General features: G+C 36.4%; 1 protein-coding gene across 3 annotated transcripts in view; it reads left to right on the top strand.

Annotated features, from left to right (window-relative positions):
* The window catches only part of LOC136814825 (uncharacterized), a 33,345-nt gene extending 8,247 nt beyond the window's left edge, over positions 1–25,098 (top strand). For 2 of the 3 annotated variants that reach the window (XM_067071253.1, XM_067071254.1), the window contains exons 2-7: positions 18,778–18,963; positions 19,693–19,728; positions 21,132–21,416; positions 21,731–21,933; positions 23,588–23,705; positions 24,594–25,098. In XM_067071253.1, coding sequence (XP_066927354.1) covers positions 18,778–18,963; positions 19,693–19,728; positions 21,132–21,416; positions 21,731–21,933; positions 23,588–23,705; positions 24,594–24,865 — 1,100 coding nt within the window. In that variant the 3' untranslated portion in view covers positions 24,866–25,098. Of the gene's footprint in view, positions 1–18,412; positions 18,539–18,777; positions 18,964–19,692; positions 19,729–21,131; positions 21,417–21,730; positions 21,934–23,587; positions 23,706–24,593 lie in introns of all 3 variants that reach the window. The other variant, XM_067071252.1, reaches the window with a different exon arrangement.
* The last annotated feature ends 2,785 nt before the right edge of the window (positions 25,099–27,883 follow it).

Genomic DNA, 27,883 nt, shown 5'->3' with positions numbered 1-27,883 from the left:
ACGCTAAAGTGGGACGGAGGGGACGCTCTTTTATATATATTTTTGTCTTTTCTTTTTATAATACAGTGAAGAGGGACAGGTCAAGTACTTATAAACAATACACAGATCGATCGAAATGTTTTTTACTTTTTCATAGTGAAGGATTATAATAATAAATATCAATTTGACGAAGCTACAAAGACCAAAAAGCTAGTCAGTCAATAAATCAATTTCTGGCTCCTCCTCTTGGCTCTTTTGGGTAATTCAATTGTGTATTTACAGAGCAATTTCAACAATTCTAACGCTCTTTTTAGCCTAGAGGCTAATGTCTAAATCTGCGAGAACTGATTTTAAGAGTATCTAAAAAATGAACATTCCAATCAAAGGATTTCCCCAGAGACAAGATGTTTACTTTTCGAATTCAAAATTCGAATGAAAGGAAAACATTCGAATCGACAACAAAGGGTTACACCATCAGCATGAATAATAAAAGTATCCACATTGTTCACGTGAAAGGGAAAACCCGTGAGGTGAAACATACACGTGGCGCCCAAAAACTTATTTCATCAAATTTTATGAAGTTGACTAGGCTAAAGATTTTTAAAGTCGCGTGTCCATCGTTGAAAGTTGTTTTTAGATTTTTATTGAGTTTTTTGGTTTTACAGTAGTGTTCTATAAATTACTAGCCAAACCAAAAGAAAAGGAGCCAGAAATTGATTTCACATTTTTCATTAAATAATTATAAAGACAAAAAGACAATATTCTAATAAAAGAGCGTGCCACTTGAACGTCCCACTACCGTCCCACTCATGCTGAGGGGAAAGCTTAGTCTGAATCGCAGACCTCTACAAAACCACAGGTAGTATAAGGAGCACGAATCCGTTAGTGGATGCCAGCAGCCTAGGGAAAGCCCTTTATTACAATTAGAATGTTTTCTTTTCATTCGAATTCAAAATCGTGTTTCTGGGGAAACCCCTCTGATTCGAATGATTTTGTTATTCTCAATAAATATAAACTCGTCGAAATATAGTCAGGCTGCTGCTGGACCACTTTTGTAAAAACCTTAGTGTGAAGAATCTAAAACCTATTGAAACCTGTTATATATGATTAAGGGGGTAAAAAAGTTTTACTGGCCATTAGGTTTTCCCAGATTTAGCCTAGACAAAGTTGCAAAGATGCAAAGGATTGAAAGTGTTGGAAAATAATAAAATTGTTCTATAAATTAGACAATATGAGCCTGAAGATAAGGAGCCAGAAAGTGATTACACATTTTCCGGTGTTTATTTCTGACTCGCACGCATATTGCTTGGTAGCTTTTCGATCAAACATCCAGTTTGAATATTATTATTATTATTCGTTTATCATCCACTATATGATAAAAAAATCAATATATATATTTTGCCGAAATCCTGTGTAGCGTTGATATTGTTTGGTGAAAGATCAGATATGCGGTTTTACTCAACATTTAGAGAAGCAAAAAATACAAAATTACGAGAGAGCGGCCCACTACCGCCCACGTAGCGTCCCACTACGTCCCACCTACTCCCACTACCGCCCACCTTAGTGTCCCACTACGTCCAACTGACGTCCCCTACCGTCCCACCTAGCGTCCACTACCTTCCCACCTTAGCGTCCCACCTTAGCGTCCCACTACCGTCCCACCTTAGCGTCCCACTACCGTCCCACCTTAGCGTCCCACTACCGTCCCACCGTCCCCACTACCGTCCACCTTATAGCGTCCCACCTTAGCGTCCCACTACCGTCCCACCTTATTTAGCGTCCCACCTGAGCGTCCCACTCGAGCGTCCCACCTGAGCGTCCCACCGTCCCACGTCCCACTTCTCCAGTATGCCGATTAAAATAACTTATATCTTCTGTGTAGAAAAAAACTGAAAGAAAAAGCCTTGACGTCATAGAAAAGTTTTGGCGCGAAAAATTTATTAAAACACATACTCATTTTTGTACGTTCATTATTTTTTAAGAACAGTGAATAAAGTAAATAAGGAATCATTGGCTACATTATTACTTTTTGCATGCTCTTATAAAAGCATTTCACCAACTGAATTGCAATAACTGGTGCTTTTATTTATTTGATATTTTTCTTTGTTTGATGATCAAGTTAATTCATTTGATCTTTCTTAGACTAGTAAACTAGCCGTTGAAAACAGACTCTATCTAAAAATTCAAGCTCAAAAGAAAAAGCATGTTGCGTGTCTTTTTTGAATTTCAACGACTAGAAGCTTCTTCCCTCAAAAAACGTTGTTTAATTTTTCAACTTTTTTTAGATTTTTGAGAAACCATCCAACTTTTTTGACTAAATTTTATTTCATAGTAACATTGAACTTAGGAACATAGAAATAAAAGAACAATTGTTAAAACGCAATTAAAAGAAAGAAAAATAAACGCAAACACGTACGCACCTGACATACAGAAATCTGTATGTCTGAGCTTATGATTTTAGCTGAAGAAAAAAAAGGCGTGGAAGAAGCTTCAAGTCTGTAATTCTCCTTTTGCACGTACATTTATAGTTTACTTTTTGTTATTATTATTGTATAGTTCTTATAGCCAGAGTAATTACAGACTTGTTTACAAGTCTAGATCTTTCTCAAAAAAGGTGAGTTTAGACACGCGCTCTTCATTAAAAAACGTCTTCCCTACTTTACCACAACATGGTAAATTTTTGTTTATAACCCTGTCTCAATCCAATGCATTTGGTTGGTTTAATCGGAGAAACGTTTTTTTTTTAATAAAGAAAGCAAAAAGGTTACAAGATATTCAATTCAAAGCATGGGCAAAAAAGTTCATGTTCTGATTTGATTTGATGTTCAAGTTAAAATATATACACGCATACATTGGTTTTCCAGGAATACAAAAGAAGGAATTAAAATATGTGATTACTAAAACCTGTAAATGCATAATTAGAATAATTAACATAATATATACATGGATCGTGCATCGTGCATCGTGAATCGTTGGATCGCGCATCGTAAATTACACAAACCGCCTTCTTGATCCTCAAAATATCTTCAGCGTGGCTTTCGCATGGATTCCACACTGGGCTGAGAGCCAGGCCAGGTCACGACCCAATTTAATGTTATGTTTACCGTAAGCCGCCCGCGTGTTCAAAAACCTGCCGCATCAAGTTGTCATTATTTGCCATTTCCTCGAAAAGTTGTCATTATTTTTCCTCCCACTTGAGCAGAGAACAAAAATTTTCGAAGTTGATATCAAAACAAACGGCCCGTGGCTTTTTTAGATTGTTAACAACCCGAACGGCCCTCTAGTAGTCTTTACCGTGTGAATTTAATTTTGTCATATTGTGGAGATAACATTATATAATTCTCTAGCGGGAAGAAAAAGATTTATCTCTTTAAGCTCGTACAAACGGGATAACCAAAAGAATAAATAAAAACACGAGAGTTCCGGAGACACAAGAGGAAACGAAAAATCTGGTAAAAATAAATGTTTATGGGAAAATAATGAATAATGAATAATGAAAACTTGGCCGCATCGAATTCTGAAAATCGTCATTACGGTAAACATATCATTAATTTCCATCAGCCTTAGCATAGGGTGCTGTTTTGTTTGATTCTAAGATAACATATTAAAGTAACGGCGCCGACTATAATATACAAAGCCGACCTTACGGTACCGACTATAATATAGACTAGGATCCTAACATCTCCCTTAATACAATGAATAACAATATCAATAGTTTAACGTTATATATATCATGTTTCAAACCGTTTAGGCTTACGAACTTCGCGTCCGCTTCTAGTTGTGTATCTCGTCTCAACACTGTCCTTTTCGCTTTCTTGTATATCACTCATCTCCATATTGTAAGGTACCGTTCCGTCTGACTCACCGTCAGAGTCTGTTAAATCGTAGGGAATAGTGTCTGATTCAGAACCTTCTGAAAGTTCATTTTCCTGGGCATTGGGGTTTGAGGGGACCTGGAGAGGAGCTGGGGGCAAGGGGACCCTTTTTCTAGGTAGGTGACCCTTTTTCTAGGTAGGTGACTAGGTGTTGGCGTGATGACTGCATAAACCTTTCTCAGTTGATTTTGGTTTCTTCTCAATACTTTGCCGTTAACGTTTACCGTGTATGATCTTGGGGCTACTTGATCTAGGACTGTTCCTCTTGCTGACCATTCTTTTGTTTTAGCGTCTTGTATTGCCACTTTACTACCTGTAACAAAAAGTTCTGGTTTTGTAATTTGTAATTTCATATCGTGGTAAATTTTTGCAGATAATCTTTCTTTGTTAAGATTCCTCTGAGGCATCTCAGGTCTGGGCTTATGAATTTTGGGTAAGTTGTCTGTCAATTGTCAACTCATAAGAAGTTGTGCTGGTGATAGTCCACATTGTAAGGGAGAGTTTCTAAGGATAAGTAACCCCATTAGAATGTCTTTGTTGGATCTAACACACTTTTTAATCGTTCTCTTGACACTCTTGACCATGGATTCTGCTAAACCGTTTGATCGTGGATAATGGGGGCTACTGGTAACATGTTTAATGTTCCATTGTCGTGTAAATTGTCTGAATTTTCTAGAAGAATATTGGGAGCCGTTGTCTGATATAAGCGGTTAGTGTAAAACGCAGGTCACAGGTCACAGGTCGCAGGTCACAGGTCACAGGTCAACAAAGTACAGACCGGAAAAAAAAAAGATCATAACATATACATAACATAACATCAATACATAGCGCATTGAATTACAAAAAAGTAATACATGCTATTTAGATATTATAAAATGACAATTGAATAGAATAACAACCTATTTTGACATAGTGACACTTACTTACAAAAATAATGACAAAATCATAAAATATGATGCCTAACAAGACAAAAGCACGAAAAATATTTATAATACAGAATGTGATGTAGATAGTGTGAATGGATATAAAACGGCACCAATCAGAAGCTTGTGAGGTCCCTAAGAGAGTGGTTTTAGAAGGATGAAACTAATTAATTATTCAATTGTTATTTTAATGACTAAATGACAATTTTTGACAAAAATATTGACAGAATTACAAAATATCATGTCTTACAAGAGAAAAGCACCAAAAATATTCAGCATGCCGAATGTGATGATAACAATATGGCTGGATATAAAATTACACCAATCAGAAGCTCGTGAGTTCTCTGAGAAGGTAGTTTTAGAGCGATTTGTTTTATTATATGTAACCATCATATAACATTACAAAATGTAATATACCTGTTATACGTATAATATGGTTTCAAATATTTTCTGGTCTGCGTTATACACGGCGCAAACTGCGAAAGATCGATAAAAGCACATGGTTAAATTTTGATGTTTGAAATGGTTTTATATGGATGAAATTGCTTGAGAATTATGTTTTGATAATTCTTTGTGTTTTCCAAACATTTTCCTCTGCAATGACATTGATTAGAGTTAACCTGTCATCACTGACCTGTGACCTGTGACCTGCGACCTGTGACCTGTGACCTGCGTTTTACACTAACCGTGATATAAGAGTCTCAGGTACACCATTTCGAGAAAATGTTTGTTTCAATGCATTGATAACTAAGTCAGATGTTGCTGAAGATAAGACGTAAACCTCGGGCCACAATGAATAGTAATCCGCAACAATTAAATAGTTCTTTCCTCCAAAATTGAATATATCGCTACCCACTTGTTGCCATGCTCTATCCGGAATGTCTTGATGCAATAACGGACTCTTTGGTTTGGATGGCAGTAATGTTGCACAAGTTTTGCATTGCTTCACGATTGATTCAATGTCCTTACTCATGCCGGGCTAGAAAACGCTCTGTCTTGCTCGTCGTTTGCACTTTTCTATCCCGTTGTGTCCAGCGTGTATTCTAGTCAGAATTTCCGGTTGCAGTTTTTTCGGTATAACTATTCTATCTCCTAACATCAGCAAATTGTTTAATATTGTCAAATTACTTCTATGTTCCCAGTATGGTGCTGTGATTTGTGAACACTGGTTACGATTTATTGGCCAGCCATTGTGAATGTGATGCTGAACTTCTTCTAACAGTTTGTCTGCTTTAGTTTCTTTGGAAATTTTTCTGAGCAATTCGTTTGAGGCTGGTAATGTAGTCATAACGTTATTCACGTGAATGTTAATTTCTTGTTCATAAATAATGTTTCTTTCTGATGGTTGTGAGCATGGTGCTCGGGAGAACGCATCTGCATCTATAAGGTCTTTGCCTGGTACATATGATGCTGTAAAATTAAATTTCAACATTCTCATTCTCATCCGTTGAATCCTGGGTGATAGTTCCGAAATAAGTTTAGTGTTCAATATAGGGATGAGGGGCTTATGATCTGTTTCTAAATTGAAATGTTGTAGTCCTTGTAAATATAAGTTCATTCTTGTCATTCCCCATGTAGCAGTTAACATGGGACAGTAGTTCGGGCATGACCCGAACATGTTCGGGCCTGTTCGGACCATGCTCGGGCCACAAAAAAGTATTATTGAATCGGCCCAAACATTTTGTTCGGACCATGTATTTAATTTTATTTACCTTTCTTGGTTTATCATCCATTGTTAAATATTTTCATTACCAGACGATCTCAATCGAACGGAATCGACGATCGAACCAGTCGAACCAAATCGAATGCAATCGACCGATTGAAATTCGATTGTCGAACGCATTTTCATAAGCGTCAAATAAAAAACAAGGATACCCGGAATGGCTATCTTATACTAGTATTGTATAAGGGTTGCGAAGCGATCCAGACTCCGCCTCAATTCGCAATTTCTAGCAACTAAAATAAGAGACACTCTAAAAATCCTTCTAAAGCTGCTAAAGAGACAGGGTCGTAAGCCTTAATGCCCCAAACACACCACATAATCCACGGCGGCACAACACCTGCTGCCGCCCGCATCGCTTTTTTCGAATTGTCTGTCGAAATCATGCGAAATCATCAAAACATAAAAATAAAACAAAAACAAAAATGTACAAAGATGGCTTGTTGGTTCTAGGGCAGTTTAAATTTATTTCTTGACCTTTCAGTCACCATTCGAACTAAATTTCTTTCCATTTAACAGCAAAACACACATTTAAAACCGAAGAACTACAGTACTGTGTAGATATGCGCCCCCGCACAGCAATTGAAAGATGAAAGATGAAAGATTTTATCTTGGAAACCTTTCCGTGGGGATCTTTTACATTTATAGTAGTGCAGTTGATAAAACAAAAACTACTTTTAATATATAGGAAAATCAACCAAACAAGATATGTCTTTAAAAACAAAACAAAAACGTTCTTATAACCTTTAGTTGAATAATTGAAGGCACCTGTGCATGAGTCAAATTGAATAATACAAGCGCAGCTGCGTCTATTGTTAATTTTTGTGTTGAAATTTTCAAAAAACGATTTCATACTATGCTTATAATTGCATGTTTGTAGAGGAAAATATATTTTTTTTTTGAAGTTTTGAAAAATTTGTTGTGATTTTGTTCATAATTTTTCAAACGTTTTTTTCTGTCTGGTGTTTAGAAACTTTATATTTGGTTCTTCAAAACCATTTCCCTTTGCCGCAGCGGTCTTTTAAGAAGTTCATGGATAGGGGGGGGTTACTTCATGGGTTATGAAGGTTAATGTGTTCCTTATTAGTTAATAACCTCTCGTCTCTTTTGTGTGCAGTTTTTTGGTGTGTTTCTACTCCCAAATAACATAATCTGAAAACCAATTTTCCATTCATCATTTTTCAGGAATTTCAGACAAAAACTGGTCGATTTTGTTCTTTTAAAACTGCCGAGTTTTGGTCCACAATCCCCAAATAGCAATTTGCGTCATTGTTTACTGGTATTATCCTTGTTATGATCCCACATCAAGCAATAGTATTCAAAGTTGTTGAATTAATTTAAAGTACTAAGATTAATTTTGGTGGTTCACCCTTTTGGGACCAAAAAAAATAGGCAAATTTGGGCCAAAAACTCTAAAAAAAGGTATTTTTTTATCAATTTTGTCAGTAAGTGCTTAATGCAACGATAGCGAAAACGTGCCATCATTCGAAGAAATAAGGAGGCATCACGGGAGTCAAGATAGGGCTCTGGTATAGAATGGGCTAGAGGTAATAAGCTATAAACAAGAAAATCAACTGTATTTTCTATAAAAATGTAAAATATAAAGTTCAAATCTGATGCCAATTTAAATATTTTCAAATGAATTTTTGATTCATTTTGCTAAAAATTACTAAGATTTAATATATATTAATATATAATAATTCTGAACGAGTCCATCACAATCGTGAAGTGTGTTGATCAAACGCAAACAACTGTTTTGCTGTTTATCAAATGAAAAAGTCTCTTTCTGCTCTGGAATTTGCAGCCATATCCCAATCACCTTCTATTTTACAACCAATAATTTGGTCTTCATAGACCTGGTGAATGTCCTCACGTGATGGGTATTTCCAATGGCTCTGGGAGTTTATCATAGATCTAGATAAATGATCTATCAAATACATTTCATTTTTGATTTCCTTCACATATCCCAGATACCAAGAGTAATTTCCATCATTGGCTACCCAAACAACTGCACACATAGAATTAACGGAAACTGGTCGTTTAGAATCGTTATTTTTTGAAGTAATTTCAGTTGTACAAGTAGGTATTGCTGTGCTATTCTTTTTTATTGCTTTTAAGACATCATCATTCGATGGGAGGTTGGCTATTGTCGCAGTTGAGGTTGTACGTTCTCCTCCGAGAAGGACCATTAAATTTTCCAACATTTCCTCAAAAGTCACATTGTTGATTCGAAATAAATCTTTATTGGCAATTTTATTGAATTTATGAGTATGCACATAAAAAGACATTTTTGTTCTAAGGATTTTTTTTTGGTCATCTCTACCCTCAAGTATAGTTTTCAGCTCCTCTGGTGATGTTGCAGGTCCTCCCCATGACTTGCAGTCTTGGAGTAGACGCTTAGTGTAATCCTTCTCTTTTGAAGCTTTTTTCAACTTTTCTTCAATGCGAGCCTGAATAAAATGGAATTTTTTATTAATCTACACTAAACTATCACATATCTGTGACCCTGAAATTAGTGATCATTGCTTTTTCTGATTATCAGTTGTAACTCTAAAAGATCTTGATTCAAAATAATGAATGAATTATTAGATTCAAAATTACCTTCATCTTTGTCTTCTGCTGTTTATTCCATTCTGATTCCATTTCCATTAAGGTGGCTCTGATTTTCTTTGACAGTCCATCCAGTATGATAGATTTCCTGCATTTGTACAATATCATATTATTTCGGATGTTCTTGGCTGTAAATTTTCTGTTCCTACACTGTGCAACGATAGCTTCCTTATCGAATTTCGATAGATCACGCTCATTTATACAGTTGTTAGTGATGTTACTCAACACTCGTTAATACACTAATTACATATAAATCACGATTTAGACTTTTCAACAATCACATTAAGAAAGCTACACACCTTCTCAAAACTATAACTTTCTGTGGATCTCAACTAAGACCTACAGAGAATTTTTTTTAGGAAGTACTCTACCTAAGTTACTAGCCTTTGCAGGACCTTAACCCTAAGAATCAATGGCTTACATTCGATAAAATGCTGCAATTCAGATAAAAATCACTTTCATTGATCTGTTCTTCAAAATACAAGGCACCCTCCTCTTCAAGTGCTTCTCTTTGTTCATTTAACACGCATTCTTGATATGCTTGTGTTTGTTGTTCTACATATTCAGGCCGACCCTAAAAAAAAAAAGTTTCCGGTCCACCGGCCGGGTGAAATTTTTTCTTGTCCCTACCGCATTTTTTTTCATAAAAACCAAATAGATAACAAGAAAACTTTCTCTTAAAAAACTTTACTATTTAAACTCCCAGCTGCAACAACGTTTTCGACGTTATATAAGTTAAAAGACGTTATGACATAGATGACGTTGAAAAGTTGTGTGCCTGCGCTGTTACATCGTTTCGGTGCTATATAACATCTTAAAAAGTTTTGTTTAGCTGACAGCATGCTTTCTGACATTACGGATCAATAAAAGGATGCCTTTAATGGTGAAAAAATTTCTTTGTCTAGGAAGAATTTCTGAAGTTAAAGTCAATAGATTTGTTATGCATTGAATGATGAGAAATCTTTGTTGTCTGAGGGGCTTTCTAATGTTAAGATCAAAAATAGTGTTTATATAAAAGTGAAAAAAAACTTTTCTAAAAAATGCGCTTTTGAGATGATTTTTACAAATTTCTTCAGGTGTGATGTGAAGCAATTTAGAATATAGCTCAAAATTAAGTTAGCCTTCTTCTTTCTACAGGACAGATTTTTGTAACAGTTGTACATTTTGTTTCTCACTTTCAATCAACTGTACATTTTTTTGAAAAAACCCGGTACTTTTACTAACACAGAAAAGGAGGGACCTTCGGTTGGGCTTAGTCCTATAAATTAAGTTGTTCGTTCGTCCGTCCTAGCTTTTTTTCGGGATTGGTTGTTCCTTTTTCCCTAAATGCACAAAGATGCAAAATGGATGTCCTGTCGGCCCGTTTTCGAAAAAGATTCATTTCCCGGCGGAGAAAAAAGCCGTAAATTGCCGGAACGAACCGGTTTGTTGGCATTTTCGAGATTTCTCATAAGTTTTTCTGATTTTTGCACAAAGATCGTAGCATGCCTAAACATGGATTAGTCCGATTTTTGAGAAATTCTATTCCGGCTGAAATGCGAAAATCCCGGAAATCGCCTTTTTGCAGATTTCATGGACTTTTTCCTATATTTCGTTGTTTTTTCACACAAAACTATTTGTATCAGCCACCACAGCAGGTTTACTTCAATAATACAAGTGATTTTTTGAAGCCGGAACTTTCTAAAATCGCCGGAACAGCCTATTTCCGCCGAAAAACGATTCTGAATTTATCGAGCTGTACTTTAATTTTTTCATGAAATTTGCACACTGATGCAAATGAAATACCTAAAAATATGACAGAGCCGATTTTCATTACGTATTTTCCGCCGAAAATGCCGGATATGCGGAAAACCGTTTTTTTGCATTTTCCGAGTTTATCATAGTTTTTCTGATTTTTTGCACAAAGATGCGTATAACAATGTCTAAAAGGCCTAGCCAATTTTAGAAAATTCTATTCGCTGAAATGCCGGAAAATCCAAAAATCGCCGTTTTGCAATTATCGATTTTTTCCTTATATTTCGTGTTTTTACTCCAAAACATTATGATAGCATGCCACCATCAGCATGGTTAATTTCATAAAGGTTGGAAGCCGAACTTTCTTAAAATCGCCGGAACAGCCTATTTCGCTGGAAAAAAAAACGGTTTATTTCTTGAATTTCTCGAGCTGTACTTTATTTTTCATGAAATTTGCAACTGTGCAAATGACAAACTAAATGTGACGGAGCCCATTAAAAAAAATTTTCCGGAAAAATGCCGAAATATGCGAAAAACCGTTTTTTTTCATTTCTCAATTTTCTCTTTAGTTTTCGATTTTTGAGAAGATGCGTTTTGAAGCCAAACGGGCCAGTTCGATTTTTGAGAAAATTTTTTTCCGGTTGAACGCCGAAATCGCCGTCTTGCAGATTTTTTATAGTTTCCTTGTATTCATGTTCTTCACCAAACCATTATGATACATGCTCCCATCAAGCAGATTCATTGTCATAAATGATTTTGGCGCCAGACTTTCTATTAATTTTCCCTAAACCCTCCCTCTCCCCCCATCAACAATCAATGATGAATTATTGTTTTGATTTTCGCTAACATATATTTTCTGACTGATTTTTTTCTCCTCGCATTGCTATCTAACTTTCATCATCAGGTAGGTCCATTCAGCATCTAGCTTGTTTCTTTCGAATTTTTTTGATTAGAAATCATGAAAAGGACCAAAAAAAAATTTTCCCCGGCCGCCCGCATGACTTTTTTTTTCGTCACCTGGTGGACCGGAAACGAAAATTTTTTTAGGGTCGGCCTCATCATCAACCTTATCACTCATTCTACCTTTACGTTTGGTTTTCTGATCGTCATAAAACAGTTTTTCATCACCTTCTAAAAGCTCCATATCAACACCAATATCAAACAAATCAAGGTTTTGACCTTTCCAACTTTGTTCTATCCTTCTCCTGGTAGGTTTGTAGCAGTTATTGCAGGAACAATTTCCATGTTCAGTGTGTTTTTTGGAAATCCTGTGTAATTTTACATACACTTTTTGGTGATAATCTTTTACTAATTTATTTAAACGTGCACGTATAGGCGTGAGTGTTAATGTATGACCTGTACCGAATGCTTTTTGCCACAGTAGTAAAAGTTCCTTGGCATATTTGTTAACCTCTTCCTTCATTTTATTACTTTGAGGTTGTGTTGCAAGTGAAAATAAGTACATTGCAATGTCATACTTTGTTGGTAATTTATCTCTCTCCATGATGTAAACACACACTTCATGTGTCAAGACAAAAAATAACACACAAAGCAGAAATTTTCCCTTCACAGTTTGAAGAGAATGCACACTATGAGTTTGATTTAAGGCCATGTGGATTTCCCTGTCTCCCTGTTTTTTTACTTACTCACTTTTGTATGTTTTAATGTAAAGATTGCTCAATTTACTCATACTTCAATGGAATAAATATAACCATGATGGAGTAATATGAAAGGATGGAAGAAAGTATAAAAAGCTTCAGAAGAAAACGAAATTACAAAACAAAATGAATTTTTAGAGAAAAGGGGCCAAAGAAAAAGGAGGTGTTTATTTAGCTTAATTAAGCCTCTAAAGCCCATTCTATACCCAGAAGCCCCTGGTCTTGACTCCTTGTGATGCATTAATGATTTCCTTGAAACGAATGGCAGTTTTCAGGCCTATAACGTGCATTTAAGCAACTTTTGCATAACAAAATTGACAAAAAATTACCTTTTTTTGAGTTTTTGGCCCAAATTTGCCTAATTTTTGGTCCCATAAGGTGTTGAAAGCACCTAAATTATATCTTAAGTACTTCTAAATTATATTCAAACAACTTTGAATACTAAATGGCTTCATATAGGATCATAAACAAGGAGAAATATCAGTAAAATGACGAAAATTGCTATTTTGGGGGTTTTGGGACCAAAATCGGCAGTTTTTGGTCCGGCAATTCCTGAAAAATGCATGAAATTGAATTTTTTTTTCAGATTATTGTTATTTGGGTAGAAACACATCAAAAAAACTCTAGCACAGCATGATTTGAAGATAGCCCCTAAAAAATGTTGATTTACCCCTACCCCTATGTTGACCCCCAATTCTTTTTACACAATAATCTAGAAAGGCCTTTAGTGCGGCATAAACAAATGATTTCATTGGTTGAAAAATGTCAAAACATCACGCTGCATCACGTGGCTATAATCATGGTGGGAGTGAATGGAAGCTGTGGTCATTATGTTTGATTTTTTTTTTTTTTTTTTTTTTTTTTTTTTTTATGAAGATTTTACAGTCAGGCACACGAGGGCCTCTAACCGATCTTCGCTACATTAAAGATCTTGATTATAGCGCAATGGATTCCATCCTCCTTTGGTTAGTTCTTCTTGAACGCTTTGATGCTAGTAGCGTAACAGCTCTTTTGTGCTGGTTCCTGCTGTCACATCGATAAAAAGACTTGGTCTGGACCTCTAATCCATCGTCTGCAAAAGTTGGTATCAGTTCGTAATCGGAGTTCGAGATGGACGCACCCTAGATAAACTTTCCAAGTGGTGTCTATAGTAGAAGTGCAAGTGTTTGTATCTGAACCATGTCTCCGAAGTTCTTCTGAATTGAGAGAAGGCAAGTCAATTTTGTAGGCGCTGCTTAATGGTAGATTATTAACCTTCTGACCATCGTAGTGCACGTGTTGAACGCCCTCATTAAGTTGATGTCCCTTACGTAAGTTTGGTGAACCATACAGATTGGGCATACTCGAGATGAGCCGGACAAAGGTTGGTACAGAGAAGAAAGTTTTAAGGCTAAGGTCTTCGAACCTCTTCTGATGACTCTAGAATGGAATTAGCTTTTTTCACTTGTTTGATATTGTTCTTCAAAGGATAAGTCAGAGTCTATCCAGAACACCGAGAATCTTTTCAACGGAAAAACATGTTCAAGTTGTTCACTCTAAGTGATAGGGTGCGCGTGGACATATTCCAATATTTACCGGAGTGAGAACGTGGATTATCGGGTGAAATCTTAATAGCCAATCATTTGACCCATTTTCAAGTTTGTGTAGTTTTGGATAGCCAGCCTCAATCGACTTTCTGAAAATCTTCGTGTCGTCATCAAATAGGATAATCGAAGAGCACATTGCAGGGAAGTTGATGTAGATAACGAAGAGAAGTGGTCCCAAAACACTTCCTTGGGGAATACCACTGATCCACATCCTCTTAGATCGATTTTTGTTAACTTAAATTGTTTTCTGTCAGTCAAAAACTCTACCCATCTCAAGATTTTCCAGATACCATTCCTTCAGCTTTTTAAGTAGACGGCGATAGGGAACAGTATCAAAAGCTTTCGCAAAAATCGAAATATATAGTGTCAACAACACTTCCGTCTATACTTTACAGCTTGTCACAAATAATTTAGGAGTTGTGTGACGGTGGAGCGGCGCTAATGAACCGTATTGCTTGTTGGTAGAAGCTTTTCGTCAGTTAGATGCTTAATGTGCTTCTTATAAATGATCCTTAACTTACAGACTACTGAAGTCAAACTAACAGGTCTGTAATTTATCGCAAGGTTTTGGGCCCTTGTTTTTATAAATTGGAGTCACAGTGCCATCTTCCATCTTTTGGTATTGTTCCTCAGACAGGTCTTGTTCATGAGATAGACAGGGTTCACTAATGTCAATCAGTCACTAACATTTTCGGGTGTATCATCCGGACCGAAGGATTTACTAACGTCCACAATTTTATCTGTTTTCTCATCATATTTCTGTTATGATGATGTTCTCACTTAATCTCCGTCGTGTAGGAAAGTCGGGAATCGTCCTGGGGGCTCATTGGTAAAGACGCTGCAAAACTGTTTTGTAGATGTTAGCCTTGTCGAGATCGTCGTGTTTAATCGATGATTTGTCATCAGGGTTTTCAAGTAGTGGTGAGACTCCGCTTGATGACTTAATTTAGATCTTACATGAGACCAAAATATCTTTGGCTTTTCCTTGGATTTATCACAATGCTTTTTTCATAAGTCCTGGGGCCTTGACATCAACGATTAACTCTGTTTTCTTACAATAGTGTAATTGACACGATGACGATCTCTGTCGAGAGGTGCAGATCTTAACCACCTTCTATGGAGCGTTTTCTTTAACTTGATTTCATCTTGAAGATTCTTATTAATTGGAACTTTACCTTTTTTCCTCCAAATCGTTCCAACTTCTTTCAAAGGGACAAATCGATCTGAGATCAATGACAACTTCTTGAAACGATTCCCAAAGATCTTCCACTGATTTATTCACGGATGCATTTTTGAACTCTTTCCATCCTCAACGTCGGGTCATTTTCATTAATTTGAAATTGGCCGAAGCATAGATGAACCTTGTTTGCGTAGTTTGGAGTATGCGTAGCAAACGAAATTGAAAGCCAACACTAGGTCACTTTTTCCAGGGTCTTAGGTAGTCGAGATTCCTAATTTGGTTTTCTTCGCCTGTTAAGATCAAGTCGATGAGAGATGGGCATCAGTTCCTCTACATCGAGTTGGTTCATTACATGTTGATGGAGATATGCGTCTCTCAAAGCATTTAAGAATTTCTCTTCTTTGCTATCCTCCAGATGCGGGGTGGTCCAGTTTTCCCAATTGATTGTTGGAAAGTTGAAATCACCTAACAAACATTTGTGCGAATATTTCTTGTTTAATGCAATGGACTGATCATAAGTTTAGGTTGTTGTTGTTTTCGTTGAGGACGTAGATCTAGTTGGGCTTCGATAAATGCATGCAACAGCGAGCAAATCTTTTCCTGATAGTTGTACTTCAATCATGCAACTTCATTGAAAGTCACTGGAGGCTTTGACATCGATTACCAGTGTTTAATGGATATATGGAAAATGCAATGCCACGTCCTTGATCTGTATCTAGTTAACTTGGCTAGCGATTTTGTAGTCATCGAATTCATATTCATGTAGCTCCTTCAAGGCACCTGCTTTTGTCTTAGCTTCGCAGATTGCAATTATATGGGGCTTTCTTCCCGGGCCATGGACTGTAATTCTTTTTTCTTAAACGATGTTAACGATCTGGATTGTATAAAGAATCTCATATCTTTTTATTACATGTTTTGGAGCGGTTTTTGCCCCTATTCTTTGATGATGTTTGTCTCTGTTAGGTTTTCGGAGAAGGAGACATTCTTCTCTATTGGTGATTTCTTCATCGATGATTTTTTCTTGAGTGGCACCATCTTGATACTGAACCCGTTTTTGAATACCACGGACGGCGATATATCCCTGATGTTGGAGATTTTGCTGCATTCAATTCTTTTAGCTTCGATAGACAATGGGCACTTTCTACGCAAATCAGGCGTAAGGTCTTCAGTGATGCTCACTCCAGAAAACTTTTCATTTCCTTTAAGAGCAGGTAAATTTCCGAGAAGATTGAATTTCTCGTCTTCGCTTGATAGACAGATCAAGATTGGACGTTTCCTGTCGGTTGAGGTCTTACCCAATCGAGTAACACGCTTAACTGTTACATTTGAATGTGTTTCTTTGATGAGATCGTCCACCCAGCTCTTGTCCATGTTGGTATCTTGTTCAGGTACTCCATGGACAATGACATTGGAGACACGTTTTTGTTTATTTGTTTCTTCTGCATCTTCTTCTCGTAGAGCTTCTCTAATAACCTCCTTGATGGAGGTGTTAGAGTCGTCTAACAAAGGGTCTTTAACTGCTTTAGCATAAGACTGCTTTACCACAGTCATTTGGTTTTCAACGCTCAAGAGTGTCGCTTTGATCTCGTCAATAATCGACGCCTTCATGGTTGCACCAAGCTCAGTGATCTCTTTTTGGATCTTTTGATTCATCTCGTCTACGGAACATCTCTCGATTGACTTATCTTTGAGTTTCGCATTACGCGACTTCAGTGATTGGACAGACTTGATTAATTTCTTCTCGTTACCATCGAAAACTTCGATGATTCGGTCTCGTTCCGAGATGTCGTTCTTGAGTTCAGTTACTTCGTCTTCTACTACATCACACAGTGCATAAAGGTCTTGGGGTACCTCCACGCAGTTGATACAGCAGAAGTTCCATCTTCCGTTTCTTTTTGTCTTGGTGTTCAGGAAGGCCTGAATTTGGTACGGTGGGAGCTGGGAACATCTAAAATGCACGAAGCGGTTGCATACCATACAAACAAGGATATTTTCTTCCAAACCGTAACATTTCGTCTGGGAGCATCGTAGTTCGTCAAAATTTTGACTAGGGTGATCGTCTATGGAGGTGTCGGCTGTAGTGTCCTCGTCCATCCGGAAATGTTGAGGAATAGTGGATTAGAGCTCTAGTTTAGGTGAAAAAATACAGATTTTTTGATTTTTTAAAGAATTTTTTTTTTTATTTTCCCGTGTTTTAATTTGGAAAAGTTAGTAGTTTGTAGACTTTTATTAATACCCTCCTCAGTGTCTTGTGTGAATGCATGAACATTGAAAAAATGGTTGACCAAAACGTGTAAACTAAAAATGAATTTCAAAACAAACCAAAGCAAAAGCAGCTTCTGTTATTAAATCTATTACTCAAGATGTACGGAAGTATATTTACTGATTTTTCCCAGAATTTTTTTTTGATTTTCTGAAAAATTTTGAATGCGTGAAGTTCAGGCGGTCCCCTGGGGGCCTCATTGCTGTAAGTTGGTCTAATGTTGACATCCCTTATCTAATTCTGACCCCCTGCTCTAAACTAGTACTATAAAGGTTGGAATCGTTAATTAAGGGCCAAGATGGTGGGTGGAAAAGTGAATTTTATGCAAAACAACAGTATTTTAGAGAAGTTCAAATGTTACTTCCCATGGTTTTTTTATCAATTCGTTATTTTGAAAACCAAAACAATTATGTCTCTTGTTTGACGGTTGACACGGCCCTTGAAATTTTGCAGACTGCCCCTTTGTTACTAGGATAATTAATTCTGAGGATTTTCATGAAAAAAGTTTACAAATTATCTCAGGAGATATGAGCTGTAGCAAAAGTAAAGATGGCTGAAAAAATATCAATAAGGAGTTGAATATCTTGATATAGAATTTTATTGCCACAGTGACATTATGGAAGGGGGATGGGGGCTCATAAACTTAAGGTCATGGTCCATTCAACGTTTTCAGAGGCAAGTTTGAGTCTGGATAACTCCAGACAACTCATGATAGCTCAAGTAAATTTGCTTAGCAAATGGTGAGGTGGGAAAATAATATCATCCCCCAGGATGCAATTCCAACTTTCCATACTTGAGTAAACCTCATAAGCTTCCAGCTATCAGAAATAGCATTATTGATTTATAAATAGTGCACTCGAGTTTTTATATTTTCCCTTCTACAGTACCAGTAAGACCACTAACGACATATTTGACAGCACACCGCCTGGTTACAGGTGCTCTTGGTGTTCGAGCAGAAATTCCTCCAAAAGAAATCTCTAAAGAGATGGAAAAAATGGCTGATGCTAAAGGTACAATTTCCAACAATTCATTAAAGAACCATTTCTCAACACCGTTTTGGTTTTCGTTTGCCTAGATATCCATACTAAGTGCGATACAGTTTTAGTGTAGCAATTTGGATAAGCGAGACATGAAAACTGTCCGTAATTGATCCAAGAAGGCAAATGAAATCTCTTCTGGGTTGAGGAATGGTTCTTTAAACAAAGCTAGGGTACATGGTTAATTATATTTGACTTCTTTTCTCTTCCAGCGCATTCCATTATACTTGACGCTTTGAGAGGAGCAGGTGAGATGGGTTTGACTCTGGATACACTAGCAAGTATCATTGGTGCTGTAAATCAAGAGAAGCTTGTTATTAAACGTCTCTACGATCTTCAAAACAGAGGGAAAGTTCTGAGCCTCCCAAATAACGCATGGAAAATTAAACTTGCCTCAGGTATGTTATGTAGTGTTTTCTTATCATAAATAAACAGTTTTCACATTTCTAGGGCATATATTTCACAGTTCTTGCTCACATATTTATTATTGTTTTATATTTCTTACTTATTGACTGGGTATCTTTTTGATGTAGTGTCTCTTGACTTGTTCTATCCTCGAGTTTAATGCGGAGGAATTTTAAGCAGATATTCGACAAGAAAAATCGGAAATCGAAAATTATTCAGTCGAGCTTGATGATATTCGACGAAGCGAAGCTGAGTCGAATATCAGTAAAGCGAGACTGAATAATTTCGATATCCGATTTTTCACGTTGAATATATGGTTTATCGTTCACCAATTAGCATGAAAGCATTCTAATTTTCCCTATTGCGTCGGGTATATTGCGTATTGCATTCAGTCTTTCTCTCTTTTTACGACATTTTCGAACGTTTTACTATCTTATTTAAGGATGTCAATTTCTTGTTTTTTTCTCAAAACGTTCGAATTTCCTTTCTGTTTTGTTAAAAAGAACTTTCTTTTTATCTGTTTTTGTATATGTGACATTTAAATAATTATTTGATCAAAAAACTATTTTCTCTATGCTCGCTTTTACAGAAGAGATATTTTGCTATCGGATATCTAAAAATATTCGACAGTGCGTTTTGCCTAGAGGTGGACGATAAATAAATATATTATGACCTATTATCTAAATTCCATATATCAATTTCTGAACCTTTTCGTTTAACAGATGGTTCAACCACAAAACCACCCATCATTACACCAGGTATGATCATTTTGTTATGTCCCAATGAATCATGAATGGTTAAACAATTTTCTTCTCTCAAATGATTTCCTAATAAGATCACAAAAATATCATTTTGATACAACGAAAACTGCAGAAAAAAACTGTAAAGATGATTTTTCCATAGAAATCAGTTTTTATGTGACTCACCAAAACCATTTACTGATAAGTATGATACATTTTCAAGAAGAGTTATTTCTTCACCTCGTTGCTTAGCCTGGCTTAACGTATAAATGAGTTTCTATGACAATCTATTCACAAGGGATCGATATAACCGATTCCTTTAAGATTTGGTGTGTTCGGGTTTAACCATTCATCTTCCTTGTGACCTTTATAAAATGATCATGTTGTTACAAAACAATAAAATTCATGATCAAATGTTTTTCGTGTTCCTATCTATGTTTCGATGAGGTTTGTATTTTATTATGATTGTTGATCTGGGGTATTAAGCAAAATGGGTGCTGGGTATGTGCGGGCCATAAGGGTCCCTCGTCCTGTTGGATTGAGCGCTTTTCTATCAAACTTGAGAATTTCAGAGGCATGTATGATTCATAAATAAGGGGATTAGGAGGATACAAAATACCAGGAAGATTCCAATAATTTGTTCATGAAATACCCACCCACAAAGACATTTCAAATACCAGTCAAAAAATGCAAAACATTTCACATCGAGGTCTGGAATTTTGGCTTTTCAATGCCGGAATACCGGTAAAGTCCCTCATAAAAGTGTCACTTGTAATGAAAGATAACAACATTATATTTTTAAATCCATGCTAAAACTCATGAAAACACTTAGTGCATTTAAACCACTATTTTGTCACCATGAATTAAAAAGGGTTGTAGTAAATTGTAAGCTAACACTACCAGCGATACAGCCAATTCTTTAGTCATGTGTTCTTTAGAAGCATTTATAGAAACTACCGTGTTTTATATCTTGAAACCTTAATGGCAGGTAATAAGTTGTTTGTCAGGTCCCAAAAGCAACTTAGTTTTGTCATCTTTGTGTTAAAAGGGTTACTACAGTCTTAGGTAACGGCCTATAATGGATGAACACAATTTCAAATCTCATAATGGCCTCTACCTATTTAAGAAAGATGTTGAAATAAGCATGTATAAAGAAACTGGCTAAAAGTGGATGGGTTTTTCTTTAGATTACTCCTTTTCAACTCTCCTTTTCACCTTCACTTTGATTAGTCCTGTTATGGACTTTTTATTGCAAGGTTTTGGTAAAACAACGCTGTTGAAATAATCTTTTTAGTGAATTTTAAAAAAGAGGGGTTTTTAGAGTCTAGCCCATTTCAGCAAGAGGGTTACTATTAACTAAGCCTATTTTAGAAACACTGATTTAGAAACCCATGAAAATTCTTTGTTATAAATTTGTTTAGAAAAACCACTTCTCAACTTACCCGGTAATCCAAAATTCTCATCCTACAAGAACGCCTTACAAGAATACTGTCAAAAGCGTAAAGCCCCAGTTCCAAAGTACAATTCTACAAAGTCGTCCACAGGCTTTATTGGTAATGTCTCTTTCCTCGACTTCAACTTTACCGCCGAAGCTGCTACAGACACTCCTAAAGATGCAGACCTTAGAGCTGCATTTGCTGCGCTCAAAGGGTTAGGATATTTCAACACAGATTTGGTTTATACTGCAGCCACCTTTACAAACACTGGTAAGAAAAAATATTAAAATCTAATAATATTTTACTTAATATAACATCTAGTGTGGCTCCGCATCAATAACGGGGTTGTCTTTTCCGAAATTGATTGCGATGGTGTGGTCATTGAAAAAAGATTTTGTGTGAAAATAAAGAAATCTATAAGAACTTGAAAATGATAAAGAAAACTGAATTTCAACTTAAAGTAAAAAGTAAAGTAAAATTAAGAAAGAGCACCCCACTCAAGAAACTTAAAAGAGATTAATAAAGTTAAATCAAATTAAAGTTCCTTACCCCCAAACTAATGTAAAATGTATTAATGTTTGCAGGCAAGAAACGGTCCAGTGTTAGTGGTGAGCCAGATAACTCTGCAGCAACAAAGAAGATGTGTTTCGAGAAAAACTCAAAGTCGTTCAAAAGCCGACTGAACGAACTAGCGCAACAGAACAAGTTGCAGCAACCAACGTATGAGACGATTAGCACGACAAATGGATTTTTCACAACAGTCACTTTCAACGGGCGGCAATTCAAGGTAAAAACCGTTTTGAAACTACTGCTAGTATTTATCCAAACTATTAAGGTTGAGGCCTTGGAGCTAGAAATTCTATCTATGAGGCTTTTCCAGAAAAAATCTGAATATGAGCAGGGTGGAGGATATAACTTTTTTTGGAAATGTATGGACATTGTGACTTTTGACCCCCCCCCCCCCGGACAGCAGGTCTAACCCCCAGAAAGCATTAGTTGACCCCCCTGGACACTCAAAATTACCCCCAAACAGAGCAAGTTTACCCCTGGACAAGGCAAATTTTCACTACCCCCAGACACTATATCCCCCACCCCCCATGTACAAACATTTTCTGGAAGAGCCCATTGGATAGAAAGTTAAGCCTTTTATTTTTCATCTGCAACGCTAGTTTGAATGTAATGTAGATCTTGAAAAATGTGCAAATTCTAAACAAATAAAGTGCTAGATCCAATCCTTTATTCTAAACGCAGTACTCTTAGGTGCCAAATAAACGCCCCCCCCGCTTGTTAATTTTTCGATTTTTTTCCAACCCCCCCGGACCTTATTAGGACCCCCCCCCGTTTATTAATCTTTGAAAAAAATTCCCAGCTACCAAAAAGAAAGTTCCTTGTTTTACTCTAAAAAACCTAAATTTAGTCTATTTTGACCCTTTTTAGGGTTTTTAAGGTCCACTTTCCAACCCCCCCCGTTTATTTGGCACCTAAGAGTACAAACCTTAAGGCTTCACTTTTTCTTACTTGGGAAAGGTTGAAGATTCAAATCTTGCTCTTCGAGCTTCAACCTCAATGATCCAAATCATCACGCTAGACTGCAGGTGCTCAGTATCCCAATGAGTCAAATAAGGGAGTATTTGATTTACAAAAAGAAGAGAGTCGAATAGCCTAGGGTCCACTTAAAGCTATTTTTATATCGTTCGTGACTTTGTTGACTCCCATTCGACTCGATCGGCATTTACAGACTGGATGGCGCGATAAAGTGAACCGGTATTATATGGTAATATGCTTTTGCTTAGGCGGACTGTAAAACAGATTTTTAGTTGTTTTGGAAGATAAAAACAGTATGAAGCAATGTTTTTATTTGGAAATAAGGGATTGCAAATCTGTTATTGATGTTTGTTTCTCATTTTCGACTATACCTTTCGACTCCAAGTAGTTTTAATATTATTTGGATTTTTAACATTTTCTCTCAAAATGGCGACCTCGACAAACGCTCCTAGTGTAGACTTCACTGTAATTCACTGGACTCAGCGTCATAAAAAATTATCAAAAAGCAAAGTTCAGCCAAAAGTAGACTCTAGTCAACCTCCACTGTTAGTTCTCAAAGAAGTCTTTTGGGAGGAAGTAAAGATGGCAATTATAAACTAATGTGTTGTAGATTGTCAAGTGATTATTGTCAGGCGATCACATGCAAACACAGGTTGCAAAATAAAAGTCTGAAGACAAATCACGCTTTTACTCGAAATTTTTATGTGCTTGTTACATGACATTTATTTCTGATTGGTTGGAATTTATTGACAAGTAACATGGGAATTAAATAGCGTGAACTTATTCGAGTAATCACATATTTTGACTGCATTGGTATAATTTTACAACCCGTGTATTCATATCTTCAAAACCCTTAAACTACGAAATCGTAAAAATTCTCTCGTATGTTTTTTCAGAGCGCGTCGTGTATGAGTAAGAAGAAGGATTCCGAACAGAACGCGTCAGAAGTCGCTTTGACTTTCTTGACCAGCGGCCAACAAGCAAATGGAGAACAAAATGGAAAGACAGCTGATGGTAAGGATGATCGATTGTTGATTGTATTGATGAATCGATTGAAATTCTAATGGTTTATATAATTCTTTGAGATATTTCGATTGATAGTCAGCTGTAGTAAAGGCCGCTATGTCTTCCCGTGTGCAGGAGCTTGTGCAAAGGGATTTTATGATTAATTCACCAATGACGTCAGTTTCCATTGCAACGGGTGGTCACACCCGGTCACATCCGTCCTCGCCTCTCAAATTTTGATCTTCTACATTCAAGGAACAATATTCAATCATAAAATCTCTTTGCTCAATCTGCTGCACACGGGAAGCTTTTTCGCGACATAGTGCTCGGGTGAAATAAGGCATGTCCCAAATATATTTTGCGTGACGCGCACCGCTTCCAATTATTCCTTAACGTCCATATATAGCTCAAAAGAAACATATCAACGAGCGGATTTCGAAAAGCGCTGGGTCAAAAATTTGCATTAAGTCAATCTCAAGATATCGGGCAAAAACTGATTTTGACGTTATATAATACATCGAAAAAGCACGTCATAAGTAAGATTCAAATAACGTCATTATTGAAAAGCAGCGATAACTTCACCTTATCGAATTTTTTTATTTTTCTAAAAAAGCAATGCATTGTGGGATTGTTTCGGGGGTATTACAATAGTATAGTACCTACCCACCGATACCGAAAGGTACCTGACACGATTTTGCCAAATTTGAATGACGATAAATGTCTATTTCTTTGATCGCATTATCGCATGTCACGACTAAAAACCATCTGACATTATTTGATTCAGATGAACTTGTATCGGACAGGTTGATAGGTTGTTTTAACGTTACACTTTTTATTTCACGAGGCATTCTTAATCAGTACTTATAGAAATATTGAACACATTTTTGTCAATTCTAGATGTTGCAGATATGATCAAAAGTGCTCGCGTAGGTTCAAACGTCATGAATTTATCCTTGAAAAATCGTTTACAAGAGTATTGCCAACGTTTGAAGAAAGAACTACCCACCTATAAATCTGAAATGGGAGATAACGGATTCTTTATGACTGTCTGCACCGTTGATGAGATCGCCTATGAGGGTGGACCGGCCAAAACGCGAAAAGAAGCAGAGAAAAATGCAGCGGAGGCGGCTCTTAAAGAACTCGGATTAATGGCTGTTCGAGAACAATAAATAGAGAATGGGTGACTACATTTCAGGGATAGGATATGGAGAATTTTTAAACGGTGAACGGGACAAAGCGGAGCACGACCGGCAGTGTGTTTTCAAAAATATACTTTATATCACAAACTATGACAGCGTTATCGGACATGACTTTCAGTTATACATACAATTACTTTGATGATGTGTATTTGATAAAGTGTACAGTTTACTGATTTGAACAATATCCGCCAGATTTCATTTTCCATGATGGTTTTTATTTGATGTATCTGATATACGGGGAAAATTTTCGTCGGGGAAAAGTGACGAAATTTTGGCCAAGTGACGAATATTTTTCCCCGACGAAAGTTTTCGCTGGCCTTAATGCGCTTACCAACTACCAGCAAGTGACGAATATTTTTCCTCGACGTAAATTTTCCCCGACGAAATTTTCCCCGATAAGGTATGTGCTGAAATATGATATGTAAATGTTATTCATAATGTATAAAGTTCACGATTCTTTATGACAAAACATTTTATTTCGATGCGATTTTATTTTCGATTTTATGAGTAGAGTATTATTTTTTTTAAAGGTTTTAAATAGAACATGACATGATTATAATCAAAAGTCTAAAAATATGATATTAGTCCAGGCAATATGGGGCACGAGGTACCACCTTGACGGCGAAAAAGGTTTGAAACTGTTTTTGGGTTCAAACACATCTAAATTTTGAGAATCGCGATGGTTTTCAGGCTAACCAGGGGGCAATAACTTTTCAGAGGGGGTGTTTCGAGGGTACGTGGCAATCGTTTTTGGAGCCGATTTGCCTGGGGTAGGGTACTGCATTTCAAGATATCTCATGAACTACATATCAAAACCTATCAAAACTTTGCAGGGTTTTAGATAAAGCATCAAAGATTGTGTGTGAAAAATTTCAAGATGGTAGCACGAATAATGTGTATTTTACAGACCCGAATATCAAAATTTTGTGAAAAAAATCTAATTTAAAAAAAAGATAAAACTTTTCAATTTCACACAGGGCCAAATTCTTCCATGAAATAGATGTTAATGCCTTCATTGCTCGTAGTCGGTATAGTTGTAGCATTGTGGAAAGTTTTATGGATTTTAGACGACTATTTTTTGATTTACAGTCCATTTATTTTGAAAAATTCGGTCAAAACTGCCCCAAAATACAAGAAAATTTTTTGACGTTTTTCTTTATAGCTCAGCAAAAGGCCAAGTAAGCCTCATTAAAATTTCACAGATGTTAGTTTTTAAGGCCAGGAACATTCAAGTAAAGTTTCGAGATGGTTGGATGAAAAATGTGTATTTTACAGACCAGAATATTGCGAATTTTTCATGAAAATTAAGATCTCTCTTTAGTTTTGACACCTCAAACGTTGTCTGAGACTCATATTTTCAATCAATTGAAGCATTTTTGTTGATAATATTTATAACTTTATATACATTCTTAGTTTAGAAGTCTGAATTAACAGTTGTTAAGTGCCTTTGGTATTTTACAGACCACTTTTCTGGCTACTTTTGATTTAAATAAAATTGACTCAATTTGAAATAACTCACTTGTCATCAAGTCATGTAAATCAAAGTTGAAACGCTTTTAAAATTGTCATGTGTTGAAAATGCGTTTCTGCTTATTTTGAATTAGATAAAATTGGGAAAATGTAATAATTTACAGACCAGAAAATATAAGGCATTTTCCATCAATAAAACTTTAAATAGTGAAATGATAATCGTAAGCATACATTTGACTTCATCAAGCTTACCAAAAATACATATCCCGAGCAGTTGATGCTGGTCACCTAAAGCACTTTATATTTTTGGCAAGCAAATTTAGGCTAAAAGTGCTCGCTATCTCTAACACTCGTCATCTCGAAACTTCGCTATCTGGATCTTAATCTTGATTCCTTGAGGTGTTTTTCACTGTTACAAAAAATATGCCAAAAATAATGTAAAAAACAAACAGTAGAGTGTATCCGGAAAAAAGGGGAACATATTGCTGCTTCAACGGATTTTTCTATAGAAAACTAAGGAACTTGAGGATTTGTTATTCTACTATCCTCCGGACACACTGTAGGATAGATATGACCAATAATATCATTCTTCACCCAATTTTGTAAATTTTCAGTAACCTTTTTTCGATTCAAAAGACCTACGGCGATCCTTTGTGCTTGCCTCGTTATGTCAATATTTCTACCGTGCACGTGAATCATCTAAAACATCTGCTATCTCTTTTTAGCCTTAAGAAATACAATCTTAAGTTTAAACTTACCAAGAATAATGTTGCGCTACAATCATGGTTGAAATATAATGAGAATTCCGGTTATTTTAACGTTTTTCAAGATTTAAAGTTCAGGCGAGAAAGTCTCTTTAATTTAATGGAATATTTCAATTAGGGAGGGGTTGGCAGACTTCCAGGCTATATTCTGAGCCTTATTGGACTATTTTTGAACTTTTGAATCCTCAGATCCTAAGGTCCTCCTAAGTCTTAAGTCTAGCGTTAAAACTCAACGAACGTACTTTAGAGCACTTATAAATCGATTGTGGTTTTCAAAACTTCCCGGTAGATTTCCCTTTTTTCTCAAATATTGATTGTATCAATGTTGGTACTCGCTATTATTTTTACAGGGAAACAAGAGACAATCGTCTTCAATGCAAGTTGAATGGTTTTAACCCTTTGAGTGCCAGGGTCCTTTTTTCTAAGTTTTTTTTAAAAAATCGCTAGTTCAAACTTTAAGGGCTTATATCTCCTGATCTAGAAGGAATTAGAAGCTCGTATATAGCTCGTTGGATAGCTTAGAGTCTCTTCTTTCTTTTGGGCGCCTTCGGCGCCGCCCGATTTAGGAAGGGCGTGGTGGGCGGCGGCCAAGGGGGGGGGGTAGGTGCGCGGACCTGACTGAACTGATGAAAAGGTGCCCAGTGGTAAAATTTCAAATCAATTCACTAGAAGACAGAATAAAGTAAAACAGGGCCAAATTTGGAGGTTCTTGGATCACTCGTTGACCAAAAATAGTCAAAAAACGGTCAGAATC

The sequence above is a fragment of the Clytia hemisphaerica genome, unplaced genomic scaffold (genome assembly GCF_902728285.1).
Source record: "Clytia hemisphaerica strain Z4C2 unplaced genomic scaffold, Clytia hemisphaerica genome assembly, whole genome shotgun sequence".
Lineage (NCBI taxonomy): Eukaryota > Metazoa > Cnidaria > Hydrozoa > Leptothecata > Clytiidae > Clytia > Clytia hemisphaerica.
The sequence above is the reverse complement of the archived record's forward strand: the minus strand, read 5'-3'. Positions and strand labels throughout refer to the sequence as shown.